General features: G+C 35.0%; 1 protein-coding gene across 5 annotated transcripts in view; it reads right to left on the reverse strand.

Annotated features, from left to right (window-relative positions):
* The window catches only part of EBF1 (EBF transcription factor 1), a 451,723-nt gene that overhangs the window by 32,825 nt on the left and 398,891 nt on the right, over positions 1-20,007 (reverse strand). For all 5 annotated transcript variants that reach the window (XM_074291945.1, XM_074291944.1, XM_074291943.1 and 2 more), the window contains one exon: positions 3,619-3,707. In XM_074291945.1, coding sequence (XP_074148046.1) covers positions 3,619-3,707 — 89 coding nt within the window. The remainder of the gene's footprint in view (positions 1-3,618; positions 3,708-20,007) is intronic.

Below are 20,007 nucleotides of genomic sequence, written 5' to 3' on the forward strand. Positions count from 1 at the left end.
ATAAAGCAAAATACACAAATACAGCCTTTGTTACTTTTCCTCAAACTGCTTTATTTTCTTTAAAAGAGTGACTGCTCCTCGAAAGAAATATGTTTACCATGTTGAATTCTTCCCCATACAACCTCCTCTACCCCCATCTCAACCCCTCCCTGTGGTGAAATAGGAGAGAGATAATGAGACTATGTTAAGTAGGGTGAGGCCTAGAGGGAATGGGTCAGAGAGGAGAGGAGCTGATGATACTCTAAAGTTCTCATCCTAGCAGAGGAGAGCTGAAGGAACTGCCCAATATTCAGCCAAGGAGAGAGAAAGGAGGTAGAAATCTTATTCTTCTCCCCAAGTCTCCACTAGCAGATTCCACTTCAGGGCAGGGGTATCCTTAAGCTCAGGACTTTTATGAAAATGCTAAGAGACTCATTTACAAAGATACCTTGCTGAAAGGGCATAGGGATGCTGCCGGCCTTCATTGGTGGGGGGTGGAGAGAAATGGTATCTCCTTACCAAATTGCAAGGGATCATCACATATCCTTCAGGTGTTGACACTACACAGTTTCTGAGAACCCTCCCTCCAGTCCTCTCCCATCACCATAGTGAAATATATCCAATGTTCCCCCTGAAGTTGGTCACATACTCTTCTCCCTCATGCTAGGTAGGAATTTGGTGATTGGTGGAAGCACCTTATGAAAAATTATGACTGGTATAATTTCTAATCTCTGTCCTACTCTTTCCTCTGTATGTGTGTACAATCCTATACTCTACTAAGACCTAGTGTAATTATATAATCTTTGTATGAATAGAACAGACTTAGGATGTTAGGATGACTTCTAAGGAATTAGGCCTTTGACATGAGAAAGTAATAATAGTTTTCTCATCTATAAAATGGGGATGATGATATCTACCCTTCTTTGAAACTTTTTGATAAATCGTATAAAATACTGCATAAAAGTGTTATAATAGTGAATGTAGGATCACAACTGGGAGCTGAAAAGAACCTTAGAGACTTCTAAATATAATTTCAGATGAAGAAGCAAAGGTATAGAGAGACTTGCCTGGGTTACCAAATTATAAGTGTCTAAGATGGACTATGAACCTCCATTAGAATCTTCTCATTTCCAAATTTAATATTTTACTCATTATTATATGAATATTGATGATGAAGATTCGATAATGTTGATCTTTAATTTAGCTTTTCCTTTAATAAAACAAGGGTGATTCTATCATCACTGATCCTTAAACAATTTCCCCACAAATCTTAGTTATTCAAATCTATTTTTAACTACTAAACTTTTAACTACTAAAGCAAACTTGTTTTCCCATACACTGACAGTTAACATTAATGTGCCTATTTTGGAAGGCAGAGGTTGAATTCATTCTTAACATTATAACAAAAAATGATAGGGTAAAGGTATAAACTTCTTGAAGCCTTCCAGATTCTTAATGATTGCTCCATTCTCTGCTTATTTATCCTTCTCTCAAAAGTAAGAGGTCAACTTTTTTTGGGGAAGCAGAAAAGAACAGCCTTGTTAAAAAAAAAAAAAAGCTTGACTATTTAAAAGGCCTTATATGAGCTGCAATGTGCCTATAAGTAAAATATGCAGATTCAGTCTACCCTTTATTTTTATGTTCAAAACTTTAAGTCCTGACCTGAATTTCTAGGACCTTTAATGCAAAAGAGCATAAATTCTGCATTCTATTACAGAAACCAAGAGTTACATCATAATGGCATTTTTAATTATTAAAAAATAATTCACAACATCCAAAGCTCATAATCCTTTTTCTGCCCTTATATTCATTTAGGAATAAGTAAAGCCATCCCCCTGGTCTAGGTGCTTCTCATTGATTTCACATACTTTCACCAGTAAACTCAATTATTTTCCATTTAGCTTGGACGAAGAGGAGGAGGCAATTTAAAGTAAGTAAAAGATCCTGTCCTTGATTCTGAGGTTTTAGAGTATATTCATGTGATTCCATGACAGCTATAATTTACATAAACTAGTGTCACCATCCAATCCCAGCCTACAGAAGCTTAATCATCTCTGAGTGCAGCCATACCATTTTAATTAAATCTGACCAGCCAATAAAGTCTTAGAGTGGACATTAGGCCCTACCAAAAAAAAATTCATAACTATCAGGCAAAGCCTCTCCTGAAATGTAAATAAATGGTAATCCTGGATTAGACAGCCTTTGAGGACCCTTATAGTCCCAGAATCTGTGATCCTAAAATACAGTTTTCATTTGATTAGCTGTTCACCACTGGGATAAATATAAAAGCTTTTGGATCACCATAATTTAATATAAGTTATTTTAATTTTCCCCATAAGATATCCACTGAAACACGTTATGGGCAGACAGAGCTAAAGATGAATGTCCCCACTGCATATCTGAGTGATGGAAAAAAATCAGAGCAGACCTATAAATTAAATTATTTAATTTTTCACTGAGAATGTCGGGGGAGAAGGAATCATAAAAATAAGAGATCTTTTTAAAAGAAAAGCTATAACTAAATTGATAGTTCAAAATTAGGACTTTCTAAAGCAAAATGTTTTCAAGGAGTTCTACCCAAGTGAAAAGAACTGAGTCTCTATCAAGCACGGTCTGCCTTCTAAAAAGACAATATCCTTTAGGTGGCCAGAAGAGGTATCTGACCTTTATAGTTCTTTTCACCAAGGATGTTCAGCACTCAAAGAAGACAATGAATCTTAAAAACAGCATGGCATTAAAACATTAGAATGGAATAGATACATTTGAAAGATTTCTAAATTAAGGGAATTAACTGTAATTGAATGCTTCCAGTTTCATTTTTTAAAATCTCTCTCTAAAATGTGCTGGTATATCTAAGTTATAACTTTTCTCAAGATGTGCCCTAGAAATGGAAAGAAAACTTCTTAATTTAACTTAAACAAAATGCATTTCACATCCAATTTCTGCACCAATTGGTAGTGGGAAATTTACTTTGAAGTCATAGATTTGGTGTATGTTTACACATGTGGAATTAGAATGATCCTTGAGAATCACTTAGTTTAACCTTCTCAAACATGTAAGCTGAGGTAGACAAAGAGAGAATATGTACTGGTCCTTTTATCCCTCCCTTTTAGATACAATCACTGAAAATTTATATCAAGACCAAAAGCAATTATTGTCTAATACAGAACTGTCATGTTTTCTATTGTATTTTTCCATGTTTGTCTTGTCTGCACAAACTTATTTTAAAGTTCTTAAGGAAGAATACCATGCCCCTTTTGCATAAGGTAGTGATTGTGTCAGATGCTGTTTAGTTGATGCTCAATAACTATTTGTGGACTGGAGGGCAGGACAGTATGAGAAAACAGTAAAAATATGTCGGACTTGACATTTTATAGTCATTTCTGGAATCTAACTCATTCTTATGCAAAGGTTTTTCTACTTTATACAGTGATTAGATTGTGAGCTCCTGGTAAAAGGTCAAAACATATTTTTTTGGTATACCACAATAAAGTGGCACATAGTGCTTGGCACAGAATAAAAGCGTGTTGAATACTTCTTACTTGGCTATTATGAACAAACTGACATCAACAGTGAATTTCACCTTGAACAGTCCACGTTCTGACATATCATAAGCAAAACACTAGAAGGTGTTCTGACCTTTGGCAAGCGCTCAGGGTCACCGGGGTGCCGGGGAATAACCTTCTGTAACCTCTGGAAACCATAATCAATGGTGGGTTCATTGAGAGCTGCAAGAGAAAAATCACAATTAGAGCATGTGCAAGAAAACAAAGCATTTGGTTTTCTGAACTGACAATGAGGGGACAACAATGGCAGCTAAAAATCCTGGCTGGCTCTTTTTATCTTAGATGAGCCCCTAGCATCAAGGCTGAGTTCAAAGACAGTTTGAGGTGAGATGTGAGGATTTGGCTTAATCAGATACTAAACCCCACCTGCTCCAGCATATATGATAGCATTTCTGCAAGTGTAGGGACTTTGTAAATAATGCTAGAATTAGACAATTGTTTATCTGCAAAATCCCTAGCAGGAATTATTTGATAAAACACTAAAACACTTAGCACCCTTTCTCTCCAACATTCTTGAATTATAGAAGTCCTTTTTGATTAGAAGCTATATGCTAAATGCAAAAGAATCATTCATATTGCTAGATATTGTTAAAGTATTATATATAAAACCCTCTTATGCATTGCAAGGACAGATTTTTTTTTGAACCATAAGCTTGCTATGGTTTTGTCATTTAGGGGGAAAAATCCAACTTCTACTAAAAGCCACAGTTTATATCCTCTAAATCCTCTATTTATTATATAAAATGTTTAATAGTCTCTTTGAGCAGAGGCTGGTTCTCAAGAAACTCAGAGTCGCTTGCTAAATGGAACAATGGGCTTTGTTCTATCCATATCAATGGCTAGACATTCAGCCTGGTTGCATCTTCAAAGAACACCTCATCTTGGTGTCTACCCATAACTAGTTTGAACATCAAGCTGACCTGGCCCACTTGGATTCTCCCATTATTCATGTGGACAAAGAATAGGACTATATTATCTGCACCTTGATTCTCCTTGAAACACTGAACCTCTTGACTAGGAGAGAGTGTGGGCTCCATTGCTTTATCATACCCCCACAAAGTAAAAATGGTTTCTTTTTTTCCTCTCACAAAACTTTTAAAATTATAGCCAAAGCAATCAGCATGGTGTTTTTTCATGCTGAATATAGAGGCACTATTTGTGTTCTTGACATCCATCTATACATTAAAAACAAGTTACTATATGCTGTACTTAAAATGCATTTCCATTAACCTAAATTTTAAAAGTACTATTGAAAGTACTACCAACTTTAAAAACTGTATTAAATTCAAATAGGTCCCAAGGCTAATGGAAGCAATTTGTATACCAACCCAAACTGACTGGCCCACTTTTCAAAATACAGGTATGATAATCTTGTGGTTTTAAAAGGACATTTAAATTGAAAGACTGTGAATTTAGTACATAATTATACCAATAGAACCCTTTAACTTGTCAACTTGTAAATCTAAAAGGCTATCAATCATTTCTAAAGAGGAAATAAACCTTAAAATTCCTTGATTGACAGTGCTTACTTTTTATGTAAAAAAAAAAAAAAAAAAAAAAGGAAAGAAAAAAAAGGCAGCATAAAGTGGTCAGAAATCCATTTACAAAAGTACATTGTTTTACATAGGTGAGTAAAAAGCCAATAATTACACCTCCAAAAGACACATAAATCAAAGTAAGTACTTTTTCTTCACTTATATATTTTAAGTTGGAGTGAACTTCAGATAACTTTTTATTAAAAAGATTTTTTTTCAAATGTGATACTTATTGAAATTGTTAATAGAGTAGCATTTTCATTTAAGATAATGTAATCATTTTTGCAAATATGAGATTTAGCCATTTTCCCACCTTCCAAACAGTAAACTTTCAACCTGTCTCTTGTGGAAATTAACTAAAATTACACCCAGGTGTACCAAATCTGTCTATCTATAAGAGTGTATGAGTTAAGGCACAATATTTATTATTCCTCCCATTTTATGAATTACTTTCTAAACCCTTGAGGAGGATTTTTTTTTCAAATTAGACTTGCAGAGAAAAAGCCATGGAGCTCTTTATGCAGCAAAGCTGTTACTCGTAAAATGGTAGGCATTTAATCAAGGAATACACAAGCTTGATGGAAATGAGCACCCAGGTGTAGGTTATTTTCCTGTTTCCACCACTATAAGCTAATTGCCAGCAAAATACATCTTATATTTTTAGCAAAATATTTGAACCATGAATACAACAGTTTTAGTAATTAAACTGATCATTTTAATAACCAAAATATCTTAAGATTCTCAAAATTCAGGTTCTTGTTTTAAAAAGACGCCCCTAAAGTCTGGATGATTGAGGTTTTCCTTTCTTTTTTTTTTTAATTTCCCATAATGAGTTCCTACTGTGTCAACAAATCTTTGGTTGTTAATTGGATGATTGTCTGATATATCTTAGAGAGGAATTTGTTTCTCTGGCCAGACTGCCAACTTAGAGCAGAATGATCGACACTTAATATCAGCAATTAAAAGAACCTGTTCAAATATCATATGGAACTTATAGCTTGGGGAAGTCAAAGGAACAGTTTACTAGGGAAAACTCATTCAGCTGCTGCAAAGAGTAATTGAATTATATGCATTTTAACATCATTATTCAAAGAAAAACAAACATACTATAGAGAAACATACTATATGATATAAAGGGAATATTTCAGACTTTAAGACAAAGCCTTTTGATTTATTTTCCATACCTTCATGTTTGCTCTATGCTCATATTTTCTGCCATGTTAACTTACAAACTGCCTGCTATCCATATCCAAATCTCCCTCAATTATGCACATAAAATTACAAAAAAAAGTCCTCACTATTTCAGGGTTGCAAATCAGAATAAGAGGTCAAATCTCGAGGCAACAAATTAAAATGAACTGACAATATCTGATTGTATTGATTTTTGCTTAAAATAAAGTGAACCATCTATTGACAAAGACTTAGAAATTTTTATTATTTAGGATGGTGTTCTTTTTAAAGAAATTTGACTCATATGTAACAAAGAATTACAAAGGAACCTAAAAAGGCCCCCACTGAATTCAAATGCTATCGTCATAGCTACCTAGAGTTCACAAATCCAACTATTCCCTAACACATCTCCACTTAGCAGTCATCCAACTTTTGCTTGAAGGCCTCTGATTGAGACAATTATTACTTCCCTATATTTATTTTATTTTTAACAGCTCTTATTGCTAAAAAAAAAAAAAAAGGTCAATCTTATAGTGCCCCAAAGATCTGTCATCTTGTAAATTCTACTCGTTGATCCTAGCACTGCCTTCTGCAGCTATAGCAAAATTAAGTTATTCCCTTCTCCACATGAAGCAACAAGTTTTACAAAAATAAATAGTAAAAATAAAAAATAAATAAAAAGTAAGATAGTTTTACAAAAAAAGTAAATAGTAATTACAAAAAAATAAATAAAAAGTAAATAGTCATAATATAATTAGCAAATTATAAAAATATGTAATTTTGTAATGTCTCTAGAATCTACTGAAATTCAACCAGGAGTGAAGGAATTCTAGGGGATCTTAAAATTTGGTATAGACAGAGATTTATTTATAGCCATGGACCAAACGCAGGGATTCTTAACCTGGGCATCCATGAACTTGGTAGTTTTTTAAAAAAAATACTTCAATAACTGTATTTCAATATAATTGTTTTCTTTTGTAATTATGTGTATTTATCTTATTTATAAAGAAACAATATTCTGAGGAGGGGTATATAGACTTTACCAGACTGTCAAAGTGGCCCAAGTGGCATAGGGCCAAAAGAAGTTAATACTCTCTACTCTAAAAAATCTAGATAAACCCAATATTCAGAAATACTGAAAGTAAACAGCACAATAGGAAGAAAGTATGGATCCCAGTATGCTTCCACTGAATTAATAGACAATTGGGAACTCAGACAAGAAAGAAACAAAGGACCAAAGTGCTAACAGTTGTCCTTAAATTTTTACACTAAAGAAGAAGGTGAATGTCAAGCAATAAGGTCCTCATTGTAAATTTGATCTTACATGCAATTAAATTATTTTCCGAGATTGTTCCAGTAGCCTAACTAGTTGATGAATTTTTGTTAGGTGGGAAAGTAGTTATTAGAGCAACACATGTGTATAATAAGTTGGCTACCTAGTCTTGCCATGTGGCTTTCCAATCCTGATCTAAGTTAGAAAGTCTTAAAAGACATGAGAGGGGAGAGGAAAATCATTGAGAAGAGAATGGATTAATGTAAGAAAGTTTACTTAGTTTACTGCTGAAGTTTAAGAATATTTTATTTATTACTAGCTAGGGATTTACAAGATGCATAGAGTGTCTGGTGGTTATATCATATCTCCATTTTATATCATTTTGGGATGTATCTAATTAATTGCTCAAATTATTATAAGCAGAAGTCAATGGGAGGGGAGATTAGTTAACATCATTTTGATACTGAAGAAGGTATTCTTCATAAACTATTTGGACTTGGTTTTACTAGATATTCCTAAAACATTCGACTGTAGACTAAATCTTTTTACTATGCCTTTCTCCTTGTAGGATATTTACTCACTGAATGTCAGAGGAGTTTTTAATGAATAAGAGACATTGCCAAATATATTTCTTGCACAACAGTACATGGCAATGCTACATACGGAGAATATTCTGAGAATAATAACAGTTATTTTATGCAATAATGCTAATCATAAAATTACAAAATTCAATTTAGATATATCAAATAATGAATATATCCTAATCAAACATGCATGTGAATTGTGGCCTTTCTATGCTTGGTTTACTTCTAAAAATCTACTTCATAAATGCATCAAATAAAGAAAATTCTTTTCAAGAAGATTTCTTTACAAAATCTAAGTTGAAAAAAGATGTATTCTTGCTTGGTTTATTCTCTTTACAAAGTTTCATTTTTAATACTTCTAACTCCCCACTTCCTTCACTCATTGAATACTTATTCCCAAAAGCAATGGAAATTGAAAGAGGGTGGGAGCTTGAACACCAGGGATGGTGTTCTGGGTGCCATAACATATTTCTGAGGTTTTAATTTCCTTTTTTTAATACTTGTGTGACATGATGTCATTTTGACTGGAAATAAAAAGAAATGCAGATATTAAGGAAGGTAATATTTATATTCTATTGCCATTTAATGTCCAAACAAATATCCAGACTCCATGCCAAGTAATAAATAAAGCCTCATAGCACAGAGTCAATGATGAAACCAGCACCTGGGTCTCTGTGCTTCCCCAGTGATTGCTCTCCATTTGAACTGAAGGAACAACTGCACAGCATTCTGCTCCAAGGCAGATCCATTCTTGTCATGAACGTTATTGCATATGTGTTATGCAAAGTCATTTTTCCCCATAATAGCCTCATTTTTCCCCCAGTCACTAAATTAACATCCAAAAGTAAACAATAAAACAGCAAGTTATCTCTTTTATCCTATCTTTAAAATTGACTTAAAAGTACATAAACCTAAAATGTCAACCAGACACCTCTGTGCAATCCAAGAATATGGGTAAATGGAGGGATTTATTGTACTCCCAGCAGCATGGGTATTTTATTATTTTGCCCAGGCACTCAGCACATGGCATGTGTATCTCATCATCTCAGGAGAACAAGGTTGCACCCCAAATAAACCCAATATCAAATTGTTGCAAACATTATCTGGAGGCACTCTGAGAATGACATAATTTTAAAGCTTGGGGGCCCCTGTATTTCTCAAGGGTCAGCTAACTGAACCTCTAGAAATTGAAATGGTATTGGAAGGATGCAGGTACTCATTTGGAATGCCAAAAGTGGGTATAAAAATTTGGCAATGCTCTTTGCACTTTTCTTAGAAGCATTTTGTTTTTGACTTTTTTGTATGTGTGTTCATGTGCCATTTTACTCTTGTAAGCTCCTTGAAAACAACACTGCTTCCTCTCTGTTTCCCCACATTTCTTCTCATAAGGTTACTAACACAACAGACAATCAGTAAATGTTGATTATTAGAAAACTATGAAGAGATGAAAAGAAGAAATAAAATTGAATTCAAGTTTTTCCTTTGCTACCTAATGGCTTGTGACACTGGGGAAACCATTTAAATCTTAGAGATTGTGGAGACTCTTTAAATTTATAAATTGCAGAAGAATTAGAGAAATGCATTAGGAAAAAATGTTTATATGCTAGGAGTTGTCTGTACCACTTGATCACAGGTCTAAATTCCAAAATTTTAAAATGTTAATATCAAATTGAATTGCATTGAATGTGCCTCATTTTTCATGGTGTTCTTTGTACTGTTATTTTGAAGATGACCTTCCCAAATTTCTACAATCAGTATAAATCTTTCAAGAAAGAAATTACCTCAACTACACAAATAACAGTAGTCTAAGTATAGCTTGCTTTAAGAAGGTGGTCCAAATATAAAATCTATATAGACTGGTAAAAAGAGTACATGAGGGAAAATCTGAGAAATAATACAAGTAAAAACTTAGAAGAAGTTGGGATGACAACATGCAGAATGCTCTCCAAGAAAGGGGACTGAAATGGAAGAAAGCTCAAATGCCAGGCAAAAAGATGGAAGAGCTAGAAGGTTACTTGCAAAGTTGAAACCCCTCAAGGTGTAAGAGGATTCAATGAAGAGGAGGAATAAGGGGAAAAAATGGCTGTTTGTTTTCAAAGAAAAATGTTATTCAACTTTCCTAATGTTAACAAAATAACTTCTCTGCTATGCGGCTTCCTTGCATTTTTTAAAAATAAATTTTAATTTATCACAATAATACTTGTTCAAGAAGGGTGTTACATTACATATACTCTGAAGTCACATAAGATACTTTCCCAATAATATGGGAAGTGCTTTATAGACAATTTTTCATTGATTAAAAAAAAACTCCTTGTGACCTAAGTTATCAAGAATTATTACCTTTAACACAGAATTGGTGAACCTATTTATCTGAGGTCACACAGCAAAAAAAAAAAAAAAAAAGGTAGCAGAAATATAGCTGGAGTTAAGCTTTTTCTATATTCTCTCTCTTTCTCTCCACCCACTCCTTTGTCTGTAGTGGTCCAATTACTACTCCAGAGTAATTTTTTATTGTTATTATTTACACACATTTCACTTGGTAGCATCTTGATAAGTCCTCATAGCAAATCAAATAGCCAGCCACATTTTAATTAAACCTACGTGAAGCATAAGATACTAGGGCTGGCAGGGTTCTCTAGAGAACATCTAGTCCCACCCCTGCCTTCAGAGAGGTGAATGTTTAATAAATCATCCGTAGTCCTCTGCTCCCTATCCTCCTGGGATGGAGACTCTCCTATCTTTTCCAGAAACCATCCCAATGTTTTTATCACTCTGATAATAAATACATACATATACACATATACATATAGAGGGTGTGTATATAATAGATATGTATATATACATATACATATACACACATATATAAATACCTATTTCTTTTCTTCTGTCCAAATGAGGTCTCATTTTAATTTAAGCCCATTTCCTCTTGTTCAGTCTTCTGAGGACCAAGAAGAGTTATTGTGTGACTGATAGGTCTGAACTGAGCTCTCAAATATTGATTTCCCTTTAGGGGCAACAATGGTTGATGCTGTTGAGCACAGCAAGAGACACATAAAACCAATGCTGCTCATCCGACCACCAGATGGTATTTTCTGGAAAAGTCTTGGGGATCATTTCTTTTTGGTGGAATAAGTGGAACAATCTATTCCTGAACAGGTCCTTTGCTGCCCCGGAGGCTAAATTTCTATCTAAAATGGGAAATAGGTGAATACATGATAATTATGAAAAATTACACTGGCCTATAATTGTAATAAACTTCCTGAAAAAAGTTACCATGTTATCAACTATGATATTCTCTGAACAGCTTGACCTTCCAGATTTAATTTAGGTCTTCAATCTTTAATCCAAGAGTAAAACTAATATGAAATCCCTCAAGGAAACAGTAGTTTATAGGCTTTCATAAGCTCATCTCTATTCCCCTCCCCTTTTGGACTGTCCCTGGTTTGGTGACAATCCCAGGTTTGTTCATTTGGATGAGGAGAAGGATGATTTTAACTATATAATGGATGACTGCATTTAAGCAGTGAAGGCCAGCATAGTTTGTCTTGCTTCTCTAACGTTTTAAGGGGAAATCTATAATTCTCCAGCCTCCTGGCATATCTTCTGATTTAACAAGAGTAATATTACTTTCTGTAATTGTTCTTCAGATTTCTTCCCAAAGAGTTTTGACAATAACTGTTATCAGGGAAAAAAAATCACCCCAGCCTGTCTGATAAACATGTTTTCTTGCCCTCACACCCCAGTGAGTGCTGTGACAGTATACTTTTATCATCTAGTGTGTGCTCAGAATGAGCTTAGAACAGCAATTGCCGGGAATAGGCAGGCGATAAACCGCATTGATTTAACACATCTTGTTTTCAATCATGCTCGGATTTTCTGAGCACGCATTTTTCCTGTACTCCAGCTTGTAGCTTTTATCTGACGAGCTGATCCCTTTTCACTGGAAAATGAAAAGGTCGCACAATAAGACACGGTTTACTGGAACTTGAACGCGCACCAGGGAAAGTATTTTAGATAAATACTGTCAGACATAGTGGAGCTGAATTTCAACAACACAATTGCTAAACAACAATACTTATTACTCTCCTAGAACAAGCCTACAAGCAACTTATGGCTCACAGCAGGGGGGAGCACAGAGTCAGGTTCAATAGCTAAGAAAATCTTCCCCGAGTCTGTCTAAAGATGCAGCGTTCCTTTTAACTGACGTCTAGCCCTAACCAAGCACAGGCTCCCAGGCCATTGTCCTACTTGTGATTGCTAATGACACATTTTATGAGATGACTACCAAACGGGTCCCACTGCTCACAAGTCATTTCCGCTAAGCCAGGATGGGCAGGTTTCAGGACACTTGTCTAATTAAGTTAGAGTATTCCACAGACAGTCAAAAAGGATTCAAGAAATAACCAGAGAAAAGAGAAACCAGAAAATAATCCTGCTAACAAGATAGGAAAGCAAACAAGACAGAATCACACTAAAACGTGGAATAAATAAGCAATTTGGCTACAGTTAAATTACTTTAACAGATAATATTCCAGCAGAGTAATATCAGTCACATCTAAAAAGAATAACATTTCTATAGCACTTCATGATTTAAAAAGTGATTTCCTTCTTAAGGATAGCCTTGCATGGTATAAGGAGTGAAGGGCAAAACTGAGGCTTTTGACCAAAAGCACATGGCTAATTAGTGGCAGTCTTAAACCAGATAGGATGACCTGAGTTCCAATCTAGAAACATTTAATAAATGTTTACCATATGCAAAGTACTGTTCTGAATATCAGTGCTCTCAAGGACCTTGTATTAAAGTGGTGAAGACACAAGCAAATAATTATATTAATATAAGATACATGTAATGTAAAAATAAGGTAATCTGAGGAAAATCATCAGCAGGAGAGAAAATAGAAAATGGAACTTGATCCAGGTCTTAAAGGAAGCTAGGGAAGCTGGGAGTCTGAGGTGAGAAAGCAGAGCATTGCAAGCAAAGGGGACAGTCAGAGCAAAGACATGGAGCTGGCAGCTTCAGTGTGTCAAGGAGCAAGGCACCCAGTGTGGCTGAAACATGAAAGTGTGTAGAGGAAACTAAAGAATAGGCCAGGGCCAGACAATGAAGAGCTTTAAATTCTAAACAAATAAACAAACAAAAAAAGTATTCCCTTTTGGCCTCAGTTTCCTTATTTGTAAAATGAGCTGGAGAAAGAAATGCAGTGTTTGCCAGGAAAATCCCAAATGGGGGCTCAAAGACTCAGCTACAACTGAAAAACAACTGACCAACAAACACCACCACCACCCTGTTTAAGTACTATGCTAAACTCTGTATCTTTCTGTAGGTGCCAATAATAAAGTTAGCACTCAATAAAGCCTTTATAACTAAGTAATTTGCTTATCTGTAACTTAGCCAAACAAAGAAAAGAATGTTAAGGGATTACCTGACCCCTACATATAATTCAGACTCATCACAGCTCCAGGTGGATCACATTTTATTCATCATAGAATCAGACTTAGAGAATACCAGATCAAGGAAAAATCCTAAACAATCATGTAGTTGAACAACCTCATTGTAGTCATAATAACTCAGTTTTATAGCCCAATAGGGTTTTTAAATTTGCTTTACCACAATTCAGTGAGATAAGTAGTTTAAATATTATTATTCCCATTTTATAGATGAATAAACTGAGGTTTGGAAAGATTAAGTAGACTGTCTAGATGACATAGCTATTACATATTAAAGCCAAGATTTATTTCCTAACTTAAAGTCCATCATTCTTTTTCCTATCTCAGAACAGTGTCCAGATTCCATTGATTGTTTATCTTTGATTTTGGTCAATAACTATTGGTCTCCATGGGGTGGACCACATTTTCTGTTAATGGGCTTTTGTTTTTATACTGTCCCCAGTAGGATGCATGCTCCGAATGAAGTAGGAGTGGGAAGAGACCATCTCCAGCACGTGGCACAATGAAATCATCTCTCTCGCCTAACTAGGCAGGATTCTAAGCTGTAACTAGAGAGAAAATGTTTCTTTTGTCCCTTAACCATTTATACGAGGTACCATGCTATATGTAACCAGAACTGAATCTGCCCTTTTAATGTTAGTGTACTTCTGTATGAGTCCCCAGTGTTTTCCAATCAATAGATGTTTAGATAAGTAATTCACTCATTTTGGAGTAGCAGTTATTGTGTGGGCAACTGGTATGTTGGCCACTTCCGCAATAACTTTGGGACTCCTGACCAAGTGAACATTATAGTCACACGTTTGCTGCTATTAGCTCATGATATGCTGGAAACCAATTTTTAAAAGCAACTAATAAAGCACCACATAAAAAATTACTGTGTAATTACCTCTTGGTCAGGTAAAAATCTCTTGTGACAATAAAGCCAGGAGATACGTCAAAGTATGTTTTCCTTATATTTAAAACTGGCAATGACTACCTTTAAGTGAAACATTTAAATCTACTGGCGCCTGGTAAATAATATTATTTTGACAGAGTCTCTCTTTAACATCATTTTGAAGAATTTATCCCATTAATCCCTAAAACATCTCTATAAGCCAGGGAGAATGTACAAACTACTAGGCTCCACTGTTACCCAGACTTTCTGGTTTTCTCTTCAATTTGGGGTCAATATCACAGTAGTGCTTAATCCATATAAACAATTTATCGTGCATCCCCTCCTCATTGTACCACTGCATTATGTTCCTCTGTTTACACTAGAGATCACAAGTTTGTCTGTTTGTTTGCATTTACATAGAGGAAAAGGAAGGAATATGAGTTCTAGCTGGAGAATGAGTTTTACTATAAGGAAAAAATGGGAAAGGAGTTCTGCCTTCAATATGTGTTTGAAAACAACCCTGAGAAGTCTATCAATATAAAGAGAAAAGAACCTATCCCTATTCCATTATCCTCCTTTTTTTTTCTTTATTTTCCTCTCTCCCCACATTTCCACCCCCAAATCTTAGATAGGTTTCTTTGGAAGATATTGATTGATCTTGGCTTGAAGAGCAAAGAATGAGGGCAAGAACAGCAGTGAGTGAACCTGGGTCAGTTGTCAAACCTATGTTCACTGCTGTTAAAGGGTTTGTGGGACACTTTCCATTTTGATTTTCACAACACAGGATTACCACTCCTTGATATGAGTAGTTTGACCCTATTATAATGAACAGCAGCTAGGTAACCAGGATAGCATCCGGGGCCTGGAATTGGGAAGACTCATCTTCCTGAGTTCAAATATGGCTTCAGGCAGAGGCCGGTGTGACCCTAGGAAAGCCTTTACATCTGTAAAATGAGAAGGACATGCAAACCACTCTAGTATCTTAACAAGAAAACCCTAAACGGGGTCATGAAGAGTGAGACATGACTGAAAAATGACAACGACAACAAATTATAATGGAAGCTCCTTGAGCATCTTCATGTTTAGAACAGTCCTGTAGCATATGGGACATGCTTAATAAATGTTTTTATATTCCCATGTTAAGTTCAACTATTTCTAATGTTTTTTTCAGAAGGTTCAAGGTTGATAACTGTGCAATTTTTCTGAGTTTTCAAAGTTACTTTCACCTCCTTCTGCCTGCATTTAATAAAATTATAGATTTAGAACTGAAAGGGGCCCCAGAGGTCAGCTAGTGCAATTTCACTTAATAAATGAGGAAAGTGAGACCTTGAGAGGTATAATGATTTACTTCAAGTCACAGAGATGGGACGCATCAGAGACAAAGGCAGATTCCTGACCATCTGCCTGAGAATCTCCACCCAGATGTTCCTCCAGCATGGCAAACTAATGCATTGAACAGAATTCATTATCTTCCTCACCACCCCCTCCACAAGCAACAATTACATAGCAAAATCATCATTGACTCCTCTTTTTTCTCATCCCTCACATTCAGTTATCAAATCCTGTTGATCTTAAACTCCAAGTTTTCTCTCATTTCCCTGTGAGGTGCTCTGCTCCCACTGTAAACCACTACCTAATTTCCTTCCTTCCTTGCCTTTCTCCTGAGTCTTCATAGTGCTCATCTCCCTAACTTTATTCAGTCCAGTCTATAATCCACCCTTCATACAACTATCAAAATAATATTCTTTTTCTTTTTGCTGAGCAATTAAAGTTAAGTGACTTACCCACAGCCACACAGCTAGGAAAGATTAAGTGTCTGAGGGTGAATTTGAACTCAAGTTCTCCTGACTTCAGGGCCAGTGCTCTCTCCACTGTACCATCTAGCTGTCTCCAAAATAATCTTCTGATCTAACCACATCAATTCATAATCCTTCAGTTCCCTGATATCCACAAGACTGGAAAGCTAGATACTATAGTGGATAGAACACTGGGCCTGGAGTCAGAAAGACTAGCATTCAGAATATCCCATAGACCCAGGTTGAAATCCAACCTCATATACTTGCTAGTTGTATGACCTTAGGCAAATCATTTAACCGTAAGCTACCTCAGTTTCTTCAACTATAAAATGGAGATGTCTTTTAGGCTTGTCATCAAGATCAAATGAGATAACATTTGTTGGTTCTAAGAACAATGCCTGGTACATAGCTAAGTGATATATAAATGCCAATCACCATCATCTTCATTATTAATTTAGAACATGATAAGTCATGGGAGTTACAAAGGATTATGAGAGTGGTCCAAGAAGGAAAAGACCAGTGGAATCCCAAAAGGCTTCATGTAATATCACAATATGGATAAAATCTTTTCAATTCAAAATCCTATGATTCAATAAGGCATATGAACTAACAAGCAAAGATAGTTAGAAGTGGGAAGAAGCAAAGAAAAAAAATTCCAGGTATAGGAAATGAAAATGTATGTGTAAAGGGACATGTGATATGTATGGGAAGTGGCAAGTAATTCATTGTAGCTAGAGTCAATTAGTATTGGGTAAAACTAGGAATATAGGAAGGTACTAAATTGTAGAGATCCTTGAAATCTAGGTTAAGGAGTTTAGACTTCTGCCCTAATCCACATTTGAGCCTTGTAAATTTAAAAGAAACAAAAATATGTCATTAACTCAGCATATAGTTGAATTATAGAATTTACCTTTGCCTGAGGCCATTATGTCAAATGTTATCACTGAGTTTTTTCAGAGGACTGGATGATAACTTCAAGTGTTAAAGATCAGTAATACTAAATTTCTGACTAGTTTGCAAAATGGGGCAAAAATTAGGATTATAATAGGACAGGAGAAACAAATAATAGGCAGGATTTCATTCCTGAAAAGCTATCAAGGGAACTTTGAAAGAAAACTACATTCTTCCAAATCTGGTCAATAATTCTAAGATTGATCCCACTTCTGTGTTCAGAAATGCAAAAATACTAGATTCAATGAATTCTAGCGCCTTAGAAAACATTTATTGCTATTTCTTCACTTTTGAAGGAGAAACTAAGGCTCAATGATTTGCCAATAATTTGTTATACTACCTACTATCTATCTACTAATTGAGTAGTAGCTGGGAAAAGACAAGAATTATGTTTTCTAGATCAAAGCAACTCTAGATGATTGTAGATATGTACATTCCTTGGGCTTTTTGTGAGATAACTAATAAATTAATCTTCTTTGAAAGGGGATTCTACAATTTCAAATTCTACTGCTTCTATGGGGAAACCCATTTCTATGCCAAAATTGTCTTCACAATCAAAATAGTAATATAATCTAGTTATATTGGTAATTAATTGCTAATAAGGTCATAGAGGAGACACTTCCTAATATATTTTGACAACCAAATAAAGGTCTTTGAATCAAACATTATATGTGCTATTGGTGCAAAGTTATAGGTTTAAACCCTCAATGGGCTATCTCCAATTTGTGCCCCAATTGAATAGACACCTTACACAAATGCATCATTGTTCACCAGGGATATCTGGAAAAATATGGAGATGAATCAGTTAAATCTATTACCACATTTGGAAAAACAATACCAGGTGGATCAGGGGCATTATTTTATTAGGTAAATAACTTGTGGTCATTTGAAAGGTACACATCACTTTCATTTAAAGAACAAAATAAAATAATGTAGCCACGAGATGTTGGGCTATAAATAACAAGGCAGTTATTTTTGAAACATTGGAAGAAACATGGAATATGTTCAGAAAGCATCAACCTCTTCTATCCAGTTCCCCAGCCTCCATTAAAGTAAGCCTGGAAGGAATCCATTGATGAACTAGTGAGAACATTCATTTCTTATATGGTGAAAACAGCAGGTTCTTATATTTACAAGTCCTGAGTTTTGCTGAGAGATCTTTCTTTTTAGGATAAAATGCAAGGAAATAAGGTGACCAATCAAAAAAGAGCACTCCATAAATATTTGGTTTATCTAGAATGAAATAAAGGATTCACTCAAAAAAGACACAGAAAAAGAGAAGATGTTTTCGAAATGAAACATGCATTTTAGCACAAACCCACTTTCAGTGATTGTTTATTAGCCATTGGGGGGGTGATATGAGAAAAAAATGGTATGTACATTGCACTTTCTTTTTTTTCCTTTCTCATTTAATCTCACCTAGCAAGCTTTGCGTAATAAAATAACTTGAAAACAGTTCTGAATCTTGAGGCTATTCTGGGTAGTAACATGGATAGAATTCTGATATGTTTTCTTCATTAAGTGCTCATACTCCCAGAAATGAAAGTAACTCATTTCTTCCCAGGGAGTCTTTTAACTGAAAAACTAATCTTAATTGAATGCACAGATCAGTTAACTATCTTCAGATTCACAAACCATTAATGCCTATTTTCACAGAGTCTCTTCCTGGCTTCTCATCTTGTTGGCACTATGCTCAAAGGAATATAAGGTTCAGCATTGGGGATGGAGGTCAGCAAGGAAAGAAGGGTGTCCATCAAGTTTTCTTATGCACCAGTATTTGCTAAATTGATACCATCAGATTACTATTCTGAGCCAATTGCAGGAGAATGTCAAATGATGCCATCTTGTCCCTAGAATACCACTTAAGCAGACTTTAAATGTGTATACCAGACAATGCAAAGCCATGTCATATACTTTTTAAAAAATCTGAATAAAAGGTCTGCAAAGGCAGAAAGAATAGATTAAAAATGACCTCACATTTTTCTCCAAACCTATTTGCTTTGTCTGGATGTGATGTTAGAAGTCAAAGTCTTAATATATTCCTTCCCCATATTCCAGGTATTTTTGCCTTTGATCTTAAAGTGAATCTATGGGAAAGATATCACAGGAATAATAGAGATACTTCTTCATTAAAGAAAATTAATAATATCTGTTGCTGATGATTTGATACTTTAAATTCAGAATGCTTACACAATTTTGGGTCTTTGCTGAAGAATTGATCCTTTAACAAAAGTACAATCACAACAATTAGGTTGTTCTTTAAGGATTATTAAGTGCTTTATATATCATGTGAGGTAGATGACAATATTATCCCCATTTTACAGAAACAGAGGCCAGATTAAATGATTTGTTATGGGTTACTTAGTAGTATCTGAAGCAGATAAGTAACCTCTAATATAGTAGGAAGCTACATGACATAACAGAAAAAAAACCTAATATTAAATTTAGACACCTCCCTCAAAAAAAAAACTATAGGTTTTATACACCATTCTTCTATTTACTAGGTATTTGTTGTTATTAAATACTTGTTTTAGTCGTGTCTGAAACAGGGATTTTGGCAAAAGATACTGGAATGTTTTGCCATTTCCTTTTCCAGCTCATCTTTCAGACAAGAAAACTGAGGTAAATAAGTATAAATGACTTGTATAGGGTCACATGACTAGAAAATGTCTGAAGCCAGATTTGAATTTATAAAGATGTACCTTCCTAACTCCAGATCCAAGTTCTATCCACTACGCCTACCTAACTACTTAACTAGGGAGTAGTCTCAGATAAATTACTTCAGCTACATAAGGTCCAGCTTCTTCAGCTATCAAATGAAATGACAATGC

Source organism: Sminthopsis crassicaudata, chromosome 2 (genome assembly GCF_048593235.1).
Source record: "Sminthopsis crassicaudata isolate SCR6 chromosome 2, ASM4859323v1, whole genome shotgun sequence".
In the NCBI taxonomy this organism is placed as follows: domain Eukaryota; kingdom Metazoa; phylum Chordata; class Mammalia; order Dasyuromorphia; family Dasyuridae; genus Sminthopsis; species Sminthopsis crassicaudata.